At 39.1% G+C, this 16,127-nt stretch overlaps 1 protein-coding gene across 1 annotated transcript in view; it reads left to right on the plus strand.

Moving 5' to 3' along the window:
- The window catches only part of glrbb (glycine receptor, beta b), a 34,255-nt gene extending 24,928 nt beyond the window's left edge, over positions 1-9,327 (plus strand). The window contains exons 9-10 of the mRNA XM_079838295.1: positions 4,289-4,575; positions 8,525-9,327. Coding sequence (XP_079694421.1) covers positions 4,289-4,575; positions 8,525-8,821 — 584 coding nt within the window. The 3' untranslated portion in view covers positions 8,822-9,327. The remainder of the gene's footprint in view (positions 1-4,288; positions 4,576-8,524) is intronic.
- The last annotated feature ends 6,800 nt before the right edge of the window (positions 9,328-16,127 follow it).

The raw sequence follows: 16,127 nt of genomic DNA on the forward strand, positions 1-16,127 counted from the left end.
GGCTGCTGCTTGGACCGGGTGGGAGGGGCGGGAGCCTTAGGAGGGCGTCCTCGGCGTGGAGCAGACTGAGGCGACTGTGCCGGCGGCTGGGTGGAGGCAGCAGCTGGCCGCCGGGGCAGTACATGTTTGATTGCCTCAGTCTGCTTCTGGGCGATTGAGAACTGTTGGGCGAAGTCCTCAACCGCCCCGCCGAAGAGGCCGGCCTGGGATATGGGGGCATCGAGGAACCGGGTCCGCTCGGTGTCCCGCATATCGGCCAGGTTCAGCCACAGGTGACGCTCCTGGACCACATTTGTGGACATCACTTGACCCAGGGAGCGTGCGGTCACCTTCGTCGCCCGGAGAGCGAGGTCGGTGGCGGCACGCAGCTCATTTAAGAGCCCCGGATCAACTCCACCCTCGTGCATGTCCTTGAGGATCCTGGCCTGGTAGACCTGAAGGATCGCCATGGCATGCAGCGAAGCGGCAGCCTGCCCCGCGGCTCTGTGCGATTTCGACACCAAGGTTGATGTGAACCGACAGGCTTTGGAGGGGTGCTTAGGATCACCACGCCAGGTTGAAGCGCTCTGAGGACACAGTTGCATCGCAACAGAACGTTCAACTGGAGGGATCCCAGTGTACCCTTTAGCTGCCGCCCCATCGAGGACGGAGAAGGCGGAGGAAGCCACCGAACGGTCGCGGGAAGACAACGGGGACTTCCAGGACCGCGTGAGTTCCTCATGCAGCTCGGGAAAGAAAGGTATTGAGGGCAAGGACTGACGGGTGTCAGCGCGAGCCCCCAAAAACCAATCGTCGAGCCTTGAGCGTTCGGGACAGGGTGGAGGGTTCCACTCGATCCCTAAGCTCGCGGCTGCCCGAGACAACATGGCTGTCAGCTCTGGATCTGACTCGGGCAATGCTGGCACGCCCGAGGGCGGCAGCACAGCCGAGTCATCATCTCCAGAGGACTCGAGCCCACCTTGTGATGCGGTGATCGACATCGCATCCTCCTCCGGAGCGCCAAACGAGATGCGCGGGGGGGTCGGAGCCGGCCCCGCGATCTGCATCTGAACGCTCGCGGGTTGCAATGTGCAAGACGGGGGTGTGGCCCGAGGCATGAGCGTCGGGGCTTTGTTCCACACCGTAACCGTCAAGTCACCCTGACCACCAGCCGAAGTACTGGGCCTCTGGGACTCAGTAGATCGGGGTGTGGTAGAGGGGACTCTCACTTCAGTACGAAGGTCATGGAGTCTTGACCGCAACATTGCGATGGTCATGTTCCCGCAGTGAGAACATGACTCATCCGCGAACGCTGTCTGAGCATGCTGAAAGCCCAAACATACCAGACAGTGTTCGTGCCCATCAGAGGAGGAAAGCAACCGACCACACCCAGAAGTACACGGACGAGACATCCTGAAAAGGACGCGTCACGTGTAAGCTCTTTTATGAGAGGAAAGCCTCGCAGAGAACGCCGAAGCGCCCAGGGACCACACACCAGCTGTCTAGCGGACCACTGCGCAGATCAGCAGGCAGGCAGTATGATGATCACTGGAACGCGCCGTAAAACCAACGCCTCTGGAAAGCTGCTCGTCTCGAAAAGCTGTCGAAGACTCAGATCAGGCTTGTAGGAGTGAAGAGATCCTCTTGGCTCCAAAGCAGAAACATAATGCGATGTTGCCAGCGTACTTCCTGATATACCCACGAGGTGGGGCGGAGTTACGCATGCAAATTCCGCATGCCCATGGCATTGGCACTGCCATTGGGCGCTGTTGAATACGAAGAAGATGATTGGCTTCTAAGCGAAACCCCCCCATTCGTTAGTCACTAACGTACGTCGTAGTGACTGAACGAAAGGGAACTGGCAGGGAAAGAGTTTACATTTGAATAAAATATAATAATAAGCTGAAAGATTCAAAATATTTGTAAATTATTAATACAAATACAAATAAAATGTTTAATAAGGAACAAATACATAAGGGACAAGGATGTGCATCTGTGTGATTCCATGTGAGCTTGCTCATAAAAAATATATTTTAAAATATTTGGAAATATATATATATATATATATATATATATATATATATATATATATATATATATATATATATATATATATATATATATATATATATATATATATATATATATATATATATATATATATATATATATATATATACAATGAGGAAAATAAGTATTTGAACACCCTGCTATTTTGCAAGTTCTCCCACTTAGAAATCATGGAGGGGTCTGAAATTGTCATCGTAGGTGCATGTCCACTGTGAGAGACATAATCTAAAAAAGAAAATCCAGAAATCACAATGTATGATTTTTTAAACTATTTATTTGTATAAGTATTTGAACACCTGTCTATCAGCTAGAATTATGACCCTCAAAGACCTGTTAGTCTGCCTTTAAAATGTCCACCTCCACTCCATTTATTATCCTAAATTAGATGCACCTGTTTGAGGTCGTTAGCTGCATAAAGACACCTGTCCACCCCATACAATCAGTAAGAATCCAACTACTAACATGGCCAAGACCAAAGAGCTGTCAAAAGACACTAGAGACAAAATTGTACACCTCCACAAGGCTGGAAAGGGCTACGGAGAAATTGCCAAGCAGCTTAGTGAAAAAAGGTCCACTGTTGGAGCAATCATTAGAAAATGGAAGAAGCTAAACATGACTGTCAATCTCCCTCGGACTGGGGCTTCATGCAAGATCTCACCTCGTGGGGTCTCAATGATCCTAAGAAAGATGAGAATTCAGCCCAAAACTACACGGGAGGAGCTGGTCAATGACCCGAAAAGAGCTGGGACCACCGTTTCCAAGGTTACTGTTGGTAATACACTAAGACGTCATGGTTTGAAATCATGCATGGCACGGAAGGTTCCCCTGCTTAAACCAGCACATGTCCAGGCCCGTCTTAAGTTTGCCAATGACCCTTTGGATGATCCAGAGGAGTCATGGGAGAAAGTCATGTGGTCAGATGAGACCAAAATAGAACTTTTTGGTCATAATTCCACTAAACGTGTTTGGAGGAAGAAGAATGATGAGTACCATCCCAAGAACACCATCCCTGCTGTGAAGCATGGGGGTGGTAGCATCATGCTTTGGGGGTGTTTTTCTGCACATGGGACAGGGCGACTGCACTGTATTAAGGAGAGGATGACTGGGGCCATGTATTGCAAGATTTTGGGGAACAACCTCCTTCCCTCAGTTAGAGCATTGAAGATGGGTCAAGGCTGGGTCTTCCAACATTACAATGACCCGAAGCACACAGCCAGGATAACCAAGGAGTGGCTCTGTAAGAAGCATATCAAGGTTCTGGCGTGGCCTAGCCAGTCTCCAGACCTAAACCCAATAGAGAATCTTTGGAGGGAGCTCAAACTCTGTGTTTCTCAGCGACAGGCCAGAAACCTGACTGATCTAGAGAAGATCTGTGTGGAGGAGTGAGCCAAAATCCCTCCTGCAGTGTGTGCAAACCTGGTGAAAAACTACAGGAAATGTTTGACCTCTGTAATTGCAAACAAAGGCTACTGTACCAAATATTAACATTGATTTTCTCAGGTGTTCAAATACTTATTTGCAGCTGTATCATACAAATAAATAGTAAAAAAAAAGCATACATTGTGATTTCTGGATTTTTTTTTATAGATTATGTCTCTCACAGTGGACATGCACCTACGATGACAATTTCAGACCCCTCCATGATTTCTAAGTTGGAGAACTTGCAAAATAGCAGGGTGTTCAAATGCTTATTTTCCTCACTGTATATATATATGCATCTTTAATAATAAAAAAAATTCTTTAAGCATCATTGCATTGGCATAGGTATATAATTCACATTTTTTGTCAGTAATATTCTCTATTTTCAGCAAGTTGATCAAAAGACATTAACAATAAAGACAATAACTGTATAATGTTACTTTTGAACTTTCCATTTATTTAAGAATATGCATCATGGTTTCCACAAAAAATATTATGCTATTTTCACAACATTACTGTTTTACTGTATTTTTATCTATTTAATAATGCAGCCTTGGTGTGCATAAGAGACTTTCAGAAACATTAAAACATCTTTCATTTTAAACTGTAATGTATAAACAAAGAAGGAGGTGACCATCAGTTACAAAGAACTTAAAATACATGGATGGCATTTATTACCCACTGTTCTAATGCTGTTACAGATGCCTTCCTATTATGTTGTACAGTCTGCTATAGTGTTATCTTTGGAAACAACTTCAGATCAATGTATAAACTCATCTCTCCCCTAATTTGATCTAATGACCACTGTCTTTGTCTGCAGGGATTCTGTCAGTGCTCTCGCTCTCTTCTGAGTGCACGTCTCTGGCCTCTGAACTGCCCAAAGTCTCCTATGTAAAGGCGATTGACATCTGGCTGATTGCCTGCCTGCTCTTTGGCTTTGCCTCTCTGGTCGAATATGCTGTGGTTCAGGTGATGCTTAACAGCCCTAAACGGCTGGAGGCGGAGAGAGCAAAGATTGCCGCCAAAGAGAAAGCAGAGGGAAAGACCCCTGCCAAGAACACTGTCAATGGCATGGGAAGCACCCCTATACACGTCAGTACGCTACAGGTCAGAAACAACCAGCTGACTCTATTTAAACAAAATGATTATACTGTATGCTGTCACAATTCATAATGCAACCAAAAAGTGTTTTTGGACACGGCAATATCACTTTTTTGAACATCCATAATCTTAAAGTACCATTGTTTTACCATCTAATACCATATTTGTATCATGGGGGTGTAGCAGTATTTTGTGTTACCTTCATTTAAATTTATTGTATTTTTTATGTATATTTAAAAATACTCAAAGCATGTATATAATTATATATTTAATATACACTACTGTTCAGATGCTTAAATTTCTCCTTGTTGTGGGAACCAATAACAGACTGGCTTATCCACCTGGCGCGCTATTGGCAGGTTTAACACGATGACGGATAGAGAAGCGATGGGTCGTTGCCCGTTGATCGGGTCTTTTGTGGTCTGACTGGTTGAAGCACTATCCAGTTGCATACAGTCATTTGAATTATGCTCGTTTATCAAGCCTTTTGTGGTCTGATTGGTTGAAGGACTATCCAGTTGCGTACGGAGTCATTTAATTTATGCTCGTTTATCACGCCTCTTGTGCAGTAGAAAATACATAGCAGACTCCCCAGACCAATGTTCAATCTTAAATTGAGTTTGGTCTGGTGAAAGCCAGACAAACTAAGCTGCACAACCATTTTGAACTTTGATAATATTAAGAAATGATAATTGAGCACCAAATCAGCATATTAGAATGATTTCTGAAGGATCATGTGACACTGAAACCTTTAATGTTTTGCCATAAACATAAACATTAAAATTGTAATAATATGAAAAATAAATGCAGTCTTGGTGAACATAAGATACTTCTTTCAAAAACATTAAAACATGTTACTGACTCTGAACTTTTGAATAGTAGTGTATATATTAAAATTAATATATAAACATTAACAATTATATAAAATAATATTCTGTTAATTATTTATTTTATTTACTATATTTTAGATTCTGAAGTACAAACTTGACACATCTGTATTCATTCTAAGTATGTTTTATTCCATGACAGTACAATATAGAGACGGAGATAAAAGGGATAGTTCACCTAAAAATGAAAATTCTGTCATCATTTACTGACCCTCATGTTGTTCCAAACCTGTATGAGTTTCTTTATTCTGCGGAACACAAAATAAGATATTTTGAAGAATGTTTGTAACCAAGCAGATAGAGCAACCATTGACTACCATAGTTTTTTTCCCCTTCTTTGGTAGTCAATGGTTGCTCTCTCTGCTTGGTTACAAACACATTCTTCAAAATATCTTCTTTTGAGTTCAGCAGAACAAAGAAACTCATACAGGTTTGGAACAACTTGAGGGTGAGTAAATGATGACAGAATTTTCATTTTTGGGTGAACTATCCCTTTAAGCAGCCCATGGGTAATTGTACCCTTTTAAAGAGATCATTGTTTAAATTCTGTTTTATTGTGTTCAGCTGCATTGCTGTCCCTGTAGTTATATAATCTAAAATGTCAGGTCTGCATGCAAAAGTGTAGGTGGGATAATCACAGTACTTCACGTTCTTCAGAAAACAGACAGCTTTATAGCAACAATTGGAAGAGGAGCTTGGAGGCAAGGGTTGCCTGACAGACAGGAGAAATAGGCTGAATAATGTGGTCTGCTGAAGTCTATTATAAGCTTTAAATTGGCCCCAGAGGGAGGCTTAAGGATGCACTGTGTTTGCAACCACTGCCACACATTTACTCCCAGACTGGACCTTGACAGCTACCAGAAGAACATCTGACCCGAAATTAACCCACATGCTCTTTGCACAACCCCTGTAAGTTACTGACCTCCAAGAAAACCCCATTCATTGCTCTGAATTAAAGCGTTGTTTGGAAGCGTCCCAAGGCTTGTTTTCTGCCACTGATTCTCCAGCCATCTAATGGCTGTTCAGACATGCTGAAAGCTTTTGAGCAGACAATATTTATTAGAAGGATATGAAAGCTCCAATACTGTATTTGACAGACAGTTTCCAAAATCTGTGCACTAGAAAATATATCAAGCTGTTTGAGGGTTTTAGTGTTGTGTGCCCAGTGGGAAGTAGTGCGGTCCAGCACTGCATGGCTTCTGCCCCTTTTCACACATCCAGAACTAATACAACAGACAAGTTGGCATTAGACCATCAGTCACATCACTTATCCAGACATCCCTCTGCTCTGTTAGTCAGAGAGAGAGAGAGAGAGAATCGGACTTCAGCTCACATCAGTTCTTAATGCTTGTCTTGTTCTATTTCGATGCAGGGTAGGTGTTTCTTCTCACCTCTTCTTTTCTTCTCCTGTTGTTCCTGCGTGGGAGGGCCACGCTACACTGCCTCTGCCCTGTTAGGGCTTTAGGAAGAGCCCAAAATAATTGCCTGTCCTCAAACTCCCCCTTTCCCAGCACCTCAGAGTGTCAAGAGAAAGGAAAATGCTATAAAAAAGAGAGAGACAGATAGTGTATGTGCCTCTACATGAGGGACACAATTCTTAGGGAAACAATTAATCAGAATTGGTTTGAGTTGTCCATGTCTGATGCTTGAATGAGTATCATAATGCATAAATGATCCGCCTGCCAGCTATCATTTGTTCATTTCCTAATTATACAAATGAAAATACCTGAGTGTGAAATTAAAGGGATGGTTCAGTCAAAATGTCCTGTTATCAAGGTTAGCGCCCCATTATGCTTTTTCGAATATTACCTTTCATGCAATGTGTAATATAAGTTGTCAGCAATTCCAATCTCAGTTCTTGTTGTTCTTGTCAGTTCTCCTACGTAACAATGCAACAAATTTGCATAATGCCAGCCTAGGGTCTTCATTGGCTCCCCGTGAACGACATCTACTTTAACCCGCACTCAAACACTGTAGTTGTAGCTGAGGCCTGGAAGATTTGGGTTCGTGTTGTCAACATATCAAGAAGATGCGGTTTTCAGAGCTGCAAATCGACTTTGCATGCATTTCAAAAAGATGAGGACTTGCTCTGGAATTGATTGACCTTTCTTTTCCAACATGTGCTGTAAGTGGTAGACCAATCACAACAGACTGGGCCATCTGACCAATCAGAGCAGAGTAGGCTTGTGGAAAGAAGGGGTTTAGAGAGACTGAATCTTCGACCGAACCGTATTCAGACTCTTTGAGAAATGAGTCTATGTGCAATGCATATTATTGAGAAAAGTGTATAAGTGACATGTGATAGCCGCTGGTTAGGTGCCTTGCTCAAGGGAACCATTTTCTGCTGGTATTGATAATCAACAACATTTGGGTTACCAGTCTGACTCTCTAACCATTAGGCCATGACTGCCCCTTGGATGCATGTAAATACATTTAGCAATATACTCTGTTCTTGGATGCATTTAAATATATTGCAGGATTTACTGCAATTTATTTATTTTGCTTCTTTTCTAGACTATGCTATATTCACATTTCAGCATTACTGATCAATAACAAATAAATAAATAGAACTGTTTTTTTTTTTGTTTTTTTGGACATGTAACAGGTATTCTGGAGTAATAATAATTATAATAATACATTTTTGCATAATCAATAAAACTTACATTAATTACAAATATTATTCTGGGCACATGTCATTCCAAACCAGTATGATTTTCTTTTGTCAGTGAAACACAAAACTAGATATATTTAACAGAAAGAACAAGCTGTTTTACAATGAATGGATGGGAAGTTGTGTTGTTAGTCACCAGTTGCTTTCATTGTATAGCAGAGAGCAGCTTGGACATTCTTACAGATGGCTCCTTTTGTTTTTCATTGAAGAAAATAAGTCATACAGGTTTGTAACAACATGAGGGTGAGGGAATGAATGGAAATGGGGGCAGAATTTCATTTTTGGGTGAACTATCCCTTTAACGTTTCAGGAAAAATCATACCAGATGTTGCTGAGATCTGACATGTTGTTTCTTTATTCATCTTTTTCTCACTCTCTCCCTCTTTATCTCTCTCAGGTGACAGAGACAAGGTGCAAAAAGGTATGCACCTCCAAGTCAGATTTGCGCACCAATGACTTCAGCATCGTAGGCTCTTTGCCAAGGGACTTTGAACTCTCAAACTTTGACTGCTATGGTAAACCCATTGAAGTCAGCGCTGCTTTGGGTAAATCGCAAGCCAAAAACAACAAGAAGCCGGCACCTCCTAAACCTGTCATCCCCTCGGCAGCTAAACGCGTAGATCTATATGCCCGTGCGCTCTTTCCCTTCACCTTCCTTTTCTTTAATGTCATTTACTGGTCTGTGTATTTGTGATTTGTGTAAAGTTCAACCTTTTTCAGCTAAGTTTTCCCTTCTTCGTATCGTCTTGATCAATATAAATTTTTACCTCAGAGAGTAAACGGAGCTGTTATGCCACTGTTGTGTAGTACAGAGCGAAACAATGGGATACAACAGTATTGTTAAATAAAAGCAACATTTTCTAATAGAAAGAGCGAAGGCATTGCTTGAAACGTTGGATTTTCAGACTATATTTAATTTATGCAAAAAAGATAGAAATTGTTATCTTGCATGTGGAAATGGAATATATGGATATTAATATATTGTAATTAAAATATTTAATATTATTTTTGACCTACAGATCAGCTGTTAAATGATGCTGAGACATTTGTACGGAAAAACACTGCCATAAGAACTGTCTTTTGATGATGTTCCTATTACAAGCATTCCAGAAATGACAAACAAATGTATAAAAAGAAAAAAAAAAATCTGTGCTTGTGAATCCATCAATAAATGGCCTAATGGCTCCAGCTGACTTCATGACCTATGACTCGTGACCTCTTTTTCCTGCTAAATCTTCTTTCAAGCTCATTATATCTTCAAAAGTCAAATTATAGAAAGTTTGAAAACATGATATCTATACTGATTTTTAAGAATGTACCTAATAAAACCCTCAAAAAAATCCCACATTTCCTATAGGTCGTTTTTTTAGATCATGTCTGTAAATGCTTAAAAGTCACTGTCCACAGCAAGTACATTAAGTATTTGATGAAAGTTATTGCCACCACCGTTACAAGGGGTTGAATAAACTACTGTGAAACTAAGTTTTCAAAACTGGTGGTTCTGAAGTCCACTTTTTAGGTTTAGGTTATATATAAAAATATATATATTTTAGGTTATATATATAAAAATTCAATTGAACAGAACATTATTAATAATACTAATGGTGACTCGAAAAAACTGCATGAATGTTTTATCATTTAAAACTGAAGGACAATTAAATGTACACATCCTCATAATTTTGGCCAAACACAAATTATTTCCCAAATTATTGATTAAAAATTATACATTTACTACCTTAAATAGTTCAATCAACATGTGTGTCTGATGAAAAAAGAAGTTGGATTTTTACAGTGTTATAAATGATAATATCATAGTTAAAGGGTTAGTTCACCCAAAAAATGAAAATTATCCCATGATTTACTCACCCTCAAACCAAGTTGTATGACTATCTTCTTTCAGATGAACACAATTGGAGTTATATAAAAAAAAATGTCACTGCTCTTCCAAGCTTTATAATGGTAGTGAATGGCGGTTCTGATTTTGAAGTCCAAAAAAGTGCATCTATCCATCATAAAAGTAACCCATACAAGTCCAGGGTTAATAAAGGCCTTCTGAAGACTTCAGCTGCAAACGTCTCTAAGTCCGTCTGACATATTTTTCTTTAAAATTAGCATTTTTATATGTTTTATATAATTATAATAAATTTTTGTATTAGGGTATGCAGCAAAGCATTCGTGAAGCCACAACACGCACAACCTTGAGGCGGATGGGCTACAACAGCAGAAGACCCCACCGAGTACCACTCATCTCCACTACAAATAGGAAAAAGAGGCTACAATTTGAACGAGCTCACCAAAATTGGACAGTTGAAGACTGGAAAAATGTTGCCTGGTCTGATGATTCTCGATTTCTGTTGAGACATTCAGATGGTAGAGTCAGAATTTGGCGTAAACAGAATGAGAACATGGATCCATCAACACAGTCTCACTCCCACTCGTCACATATTGACGCTTGGTCAGGACCCCTCGTCGTCACTTTTTTACGTCCAGGGTACCCCTTGAAAGGCATTTTTCGACGTTAAGGGTACTGCAGTGATTCCAATGAGACACCTTTGGCGTCATACACAGACGTGTTGGGCATGTGAATGTTATCACGATGTAACTATTTATTGGGTTATACTTTTTCCATTATGACATGTTGGAGTATGATTCTCAATTTAATCAGCCAGCATTATTTTATTTACATTTATTGATTTGTATTTACGCTATTCAGACACGTTTGAAAGTAGCCCAACCCCGCCCCTTAACCTACCCATTTGCGTTATATGATATAAAACACAAAATATAACAGACAACATGCACACTTTATTGAAAAATGTCAAGTATTCCAACTGTTCCGAGGCCAAACGATTGATTTATGTGAAGAAAAGACCCAAAAGCGATCTGCGTTTCCATCCGCCCCACGGCGTCATAGTGAAGACGCCACAGGCACGGCCATACCCCCCGGCGTCAGACTATAGACGAACTGGGAACTCCATTGCTTTCAATGGGAAACCTTTGCCGGTATTCTATCGGTATGAAATCTCGCTGAAGAAGTCTCATTCAGAATACATCGCGATGTTTGGCATCAGTGCACGTGTGCCACATGTTGGTGAGTAGCCATGAATGTTTGATATAAAGTATTTTCTGTCGTTATTGATCAGATTATGTTCAGTCACTGCATTATATCTTTCATTTCCACTCAGGCTTCGCTTTTCTTTGCTTTCTAAATCAACACACCTTGCTAATAGGGCGATTAAACACTGTCACGTGACGTGCTATAGACCTTTTTTTTAATAATAACAACTAGTGTAGTTCCAACGTGGCATTTGTAGTAGAAGCACAATAAAAACAGCCTTAGTTGTAATGTGATGTTTGTTGTAAATAGACAGTTACCACAACACTTACCATGCTTTTACCACAGTATTGGTAGTTTTAATGTGATTTTTGTTGTAAATAGACAGTAACCACAACACTTACCATGCTTTTAATGCCTTTGCATGTAAAATCCAAATATTGTGATGTAAATAGTACTTTGTACTGTATATAATGTATGTGTTATATATTATGACTTTTTCTCTCTTTTTTTTTTTTTTAACCTGAAAAGACCAAAAGGGCCTTTCGGACTCCGTCAGCCCATTCTTGTTCATGGAAAAGTAATGGAGAAGACCGAAAGCAGCAACAGCAAATATTTGCAATGGTAAGTATGTGTTGGTTTGAACTCTTTATCAAGCATTTGTTGTTTCTTAAACATATTCTTACAAACCCCATGGCTCAATCAGTGAGAACATATTCTTAATCATTCACAAGATTTAACAAGCTGTCAAATTCATATGATACTCGTACATATTTGTACAAATACTCGTACATAATCCTGCAGCTTTTACTCCGACTCCTGCCATTGGCTACAGCCTCAATTCCTGTACATATTTATCATGATTTTTGTAAATCAGTTGCGCCCCTTCTTGGAAAGCAGTCCCAGAAAGAAAAGTTTATATTAGGTCCAATGTATTCTTTAAAATGATTACAAATTGGGCCATTGGGACCTCACCTCATGACCTACCTCTGTTTGCAAGAGTGGAAATGCTCACATAACATCAGATATTCTATTATTTTGTCATCAGTTGCACTGCTGATAACGTCCCGTTTGCATGTAAATAATTTACGTGATCAAAAGATCAAGTAAATAATCAACATTTTTAAACAAATTCATATGTGCTACTAAAAATATACTTTTAATAATGGAAATGCACACCTATCAGTGAACTTGTTTCATAAATGTATTTAACATTTAATTATGCAACACTTTTTAAAGAAAGAAACAGTTATGTATGAAATCACAACTTGCATGCAATGTAATGAAATTTCCTTTCTTTCTGTTTTGCAGGATTACTTGCAGATTACTTTTATGAGCCAACCCTCACAAGAGCTACTACTTAGTTGTAGTGAATCTTGCCGTAATCAGGTAAATAATATTTTTAGTATATCAGTATTTACTCATGAAATGCTCCCCTGAATCGTATGTAAATTCATTTTATTGTAACTGTCTTAATTTATATGTTTCAAAAACAATAGTAATTGCAAATAGAGTAAGTGAGACTTTCTTGTTTTACAGCAGAGAAAAAAGACCAGACCCTTATATCGAAGCAAGCTAATCGAATAAGTCCTTTGTTTAGGGTGAGGAAGGAACATGGCCATCTTGTGCCCAAAGACGGCAGAAAAGTGCGCAAGTCCATTGGTATGTCTTGTATTGATGTATTGCTCTTAAAACAAGTGACAGAACAGTATGTTGTCTTAAAAGACATCTAGCATCACTGGCAAAGGCTAAGAAGAGACCATGCCTTTCTAAAATATATTTTTAAAGATCTGCTGTTTAAAAGGTTGCTGTTGATATGGGTAAAATATTTTTTGTCAGTACTTGGCTAATATTATGTGCTGCAATATTATATACATAATGCTCCAATGTGTATATTATATAATGTACTGACTGCGGCTTTGTAAATTTAAATTAGGAATGGGCAACTCTGGGCCTTTTGAAATGGAGAGTTTACCTCCAAGACTAATCGAGCATGCCTGGAATTTGTAACTAAAGTCTTCAGGTTTACTTATAGATAATTATAGGCAGGTGGGTTTGAGGTTGGAGCTAAATCTGCAGGACAATGGATGCTGAGGCCCAGAGTAGCCAACCACTGCTTAAATCATGCAGAACATATGCTAACCTGACTACATTAAATTTAATTTGAATTGTGTTTTTTCTTTTACTTTTAGACCAGGACTGGAGAATGCCTGACAATGGGATGTTACAACTTCTTCCTCTGGTTGAGAAAAGGCTACACCACATCAGTGACCACATCATCTGTTTATCAATTATACACTATAGGGTACAAGTGGGCAAACTGTTTAGAAGAAGAAGAAAAGGATAGAACATGAACATGATAGAGGGAAGAACAAGAAACCAGTCTAGCTGTGATAATGAATCATTATTTTTCAACACAATATCAAATCTGTTTTCTGTATCATAGTTGACTGGATGGGATTCTGTGGCACTCATTTGTGTGGCTTCAGCAGCTGTGAATGGATTAATATGATCTTAATGTATTTTTGAAGACCCATTTTTATTTATCTTGAATCTAATTTTTCTTTATGCTACTTTATCAACTGTATACTGTATCCTCCAATAAAGAGTTGAGTGATAAAGTATGGTGAATATTGTGTGTGGCGTTTTTAAAGTAAATACACATTTTATGAGTTGATTTAGGTTATCTAAGTAATTAACAATATTATTTTACTTGAAACATAAACATTTTTCATCTGGTTATATTATATTTGGTACAACAATGCACCAAAAAGTTGCATTTGCATGCTGTGACAATATGCCACTTTTCAGTGAAATAAAGGGAAGGATTTCAAACACTTCAAGCTTAACTGACGATGATCCATGTTGATAAATCAGGTACATCTACTACTGCAATAAAAATTAAAGCATGCACATTACCGATGTCAGGTACGTGAAAATACATACAATTTTGGCAATGTCTCTTTTGTTATTTTACTTAATGGTGCATTGTCCTATATTTAATAATAATAGTGAAGTGTAAATCTAAATAGTTTTTGTTTACACTGGAAACTGGATAATGGCAAGTTGTGGGTTCATCCATGATATTTATGGGTGTTTATCCATAAAATAAAATAAATATTAATAATTATATTACATTTCTTACAAATATTTCTGTATTTCATCAGATGGTCTCACAATACCCATCAAAACCTATAATACAAGCATGATGTTAGAATAGAAAAGAGAAAATACTCTGATATTTAAATGTGACTCAAAGTTTGTTGTCCATGATGAGGAAAATAGATCTGTGTATGTTGTACTGCCCTTCCGCCCTCAGGGACCCAATGGAGGCCCCTGGAAGGGCAAAAAAAAGCACATTTCAAATGGCTGTTACTCAAAGTCTGGTTAGCGTATCACAGAGAAAATTGGCAGGACAACTGCTTATGCTATGTTTACTAAATAATGTTGGGCACAGTTTTCAGACAGATATGGAGAGCTGGCATAAAGGTTTTCTAAAAGTGCTCACAGTAAAATATCAAATTTCAGCCTGCCCCTCATATATGTCATAAAGGTTTACACAATGAACATAATTAGATATCCAGTTGTCCATTAAAGATGTCATCTACTTAACATTTATTGTCTCATTATTAAACGTTTTAAACTACATTACCCATATACCTTTGTCAGTGTATCAATGCAATGGGAAACATGGCGCTGTAGTTCATTGAAGTGTGCAGAAATGCTTAGGGTTAGGGTTGGGATCTCGGTAAAGGAGTAATTTCTCACAACATAGCGACACTTTATAGTTAACTTAACGTATTACTAACGTAACAAAAACACCAAAACATACTTTGTAACATGAAACGCCGTTTTATATCGGTTAAAAGATAGTCCAATCACAGCGAGTTCTGCGATAAAGTCCTAGCCAATGACAACGCAGCAGAACAGAGGCGTCACACTTACTTGTCCATTTATGGAAAATGATGACAGATCTCATCCGGTTCCAACTGAAGAGATATCCTTAAATATTTAATATTTAGGCTGCTAAATATTTATTTCTTCTAATTAATTAATACAACTCACATTTTAAAACAAAAATCTCCTTTGTGTGGTTAAACTGATGCATAGATATATATGAAAGAGAAAACTTTCTCTCTCTCTGTGTGTGTGTGTGTGTGTGTGTGTGTGTGTGTGTGTGTGTGTGTGTGTGTGTGTGTGTGTGTGTGTGTGTGTGTGTGTGTGTGTGTGTGTGTGTGTGTGTGTGTGTGTGTGTGTGTGTGTGTGTGTGTGTGTGTGTGTGTGTGTGTGTGTGTGTGTGTGTGTGTGTGTGTGTGTGTGTGTGTGTGTGTGTGTGTGTGTGTGTGTGTGTGTGTGTGTGTGTGTGTGTGTGTGTGTGTGTGTGTGTGTGTGTGTGTGTGTGTGTGTGTGTGTGTGTGTGTGTGTGTGTGTGTGTGTGTGTGTGTGTGTGTGTCTGTGTGTGTGTCTGTGTCTGTGTCTGTGTCTGTGTCTGTGTCTGTGTCTGTGTCTGTGTCTGTGTATTAGATCACTTCTTTATGCCACTGTTCACCATCTGAACTCTTGGAATTAAAATAAATGTAACAAAAGCATAATGAATGCACACAATTTTGTAAGCATATTCCAATATTTAATGTCAAACAGTTTAAATACAAATGTAGTGGCCAAACTACTGCACAACAGTATAAAATAACCATGCTGCTGTACAAATAAAAGAAATGAGGTTCAACTTTATCTGAAAATATATTGGTTTCTTGCCTTTAAGAAATAAATAGGCAAAAACATTAAGAACATTTTACATTCTCAACTTTAAAACTATATAAACTATATCCTTGTGATTATTGTTCACTTCTATTGTAACTAAATGAAAGGCCAATTCAAATAGTTAATGATTATTATAAATGTTAACCATTTTCAGTAAGAAAATGCTTTAATAAAATACATTCAT

This window comes from Gobio gobio (assembly GCF_949357685.1).
Source record: "Gobio gobio genome assembly, chromosome: 16".
In the NCBI taxonomy this organism is placed as follows: Eukaryota; Metazoa; Chordata; class Actinopteri; order Cypriniformes; family Gobionidae; genus Gobio; species Gobio gobio.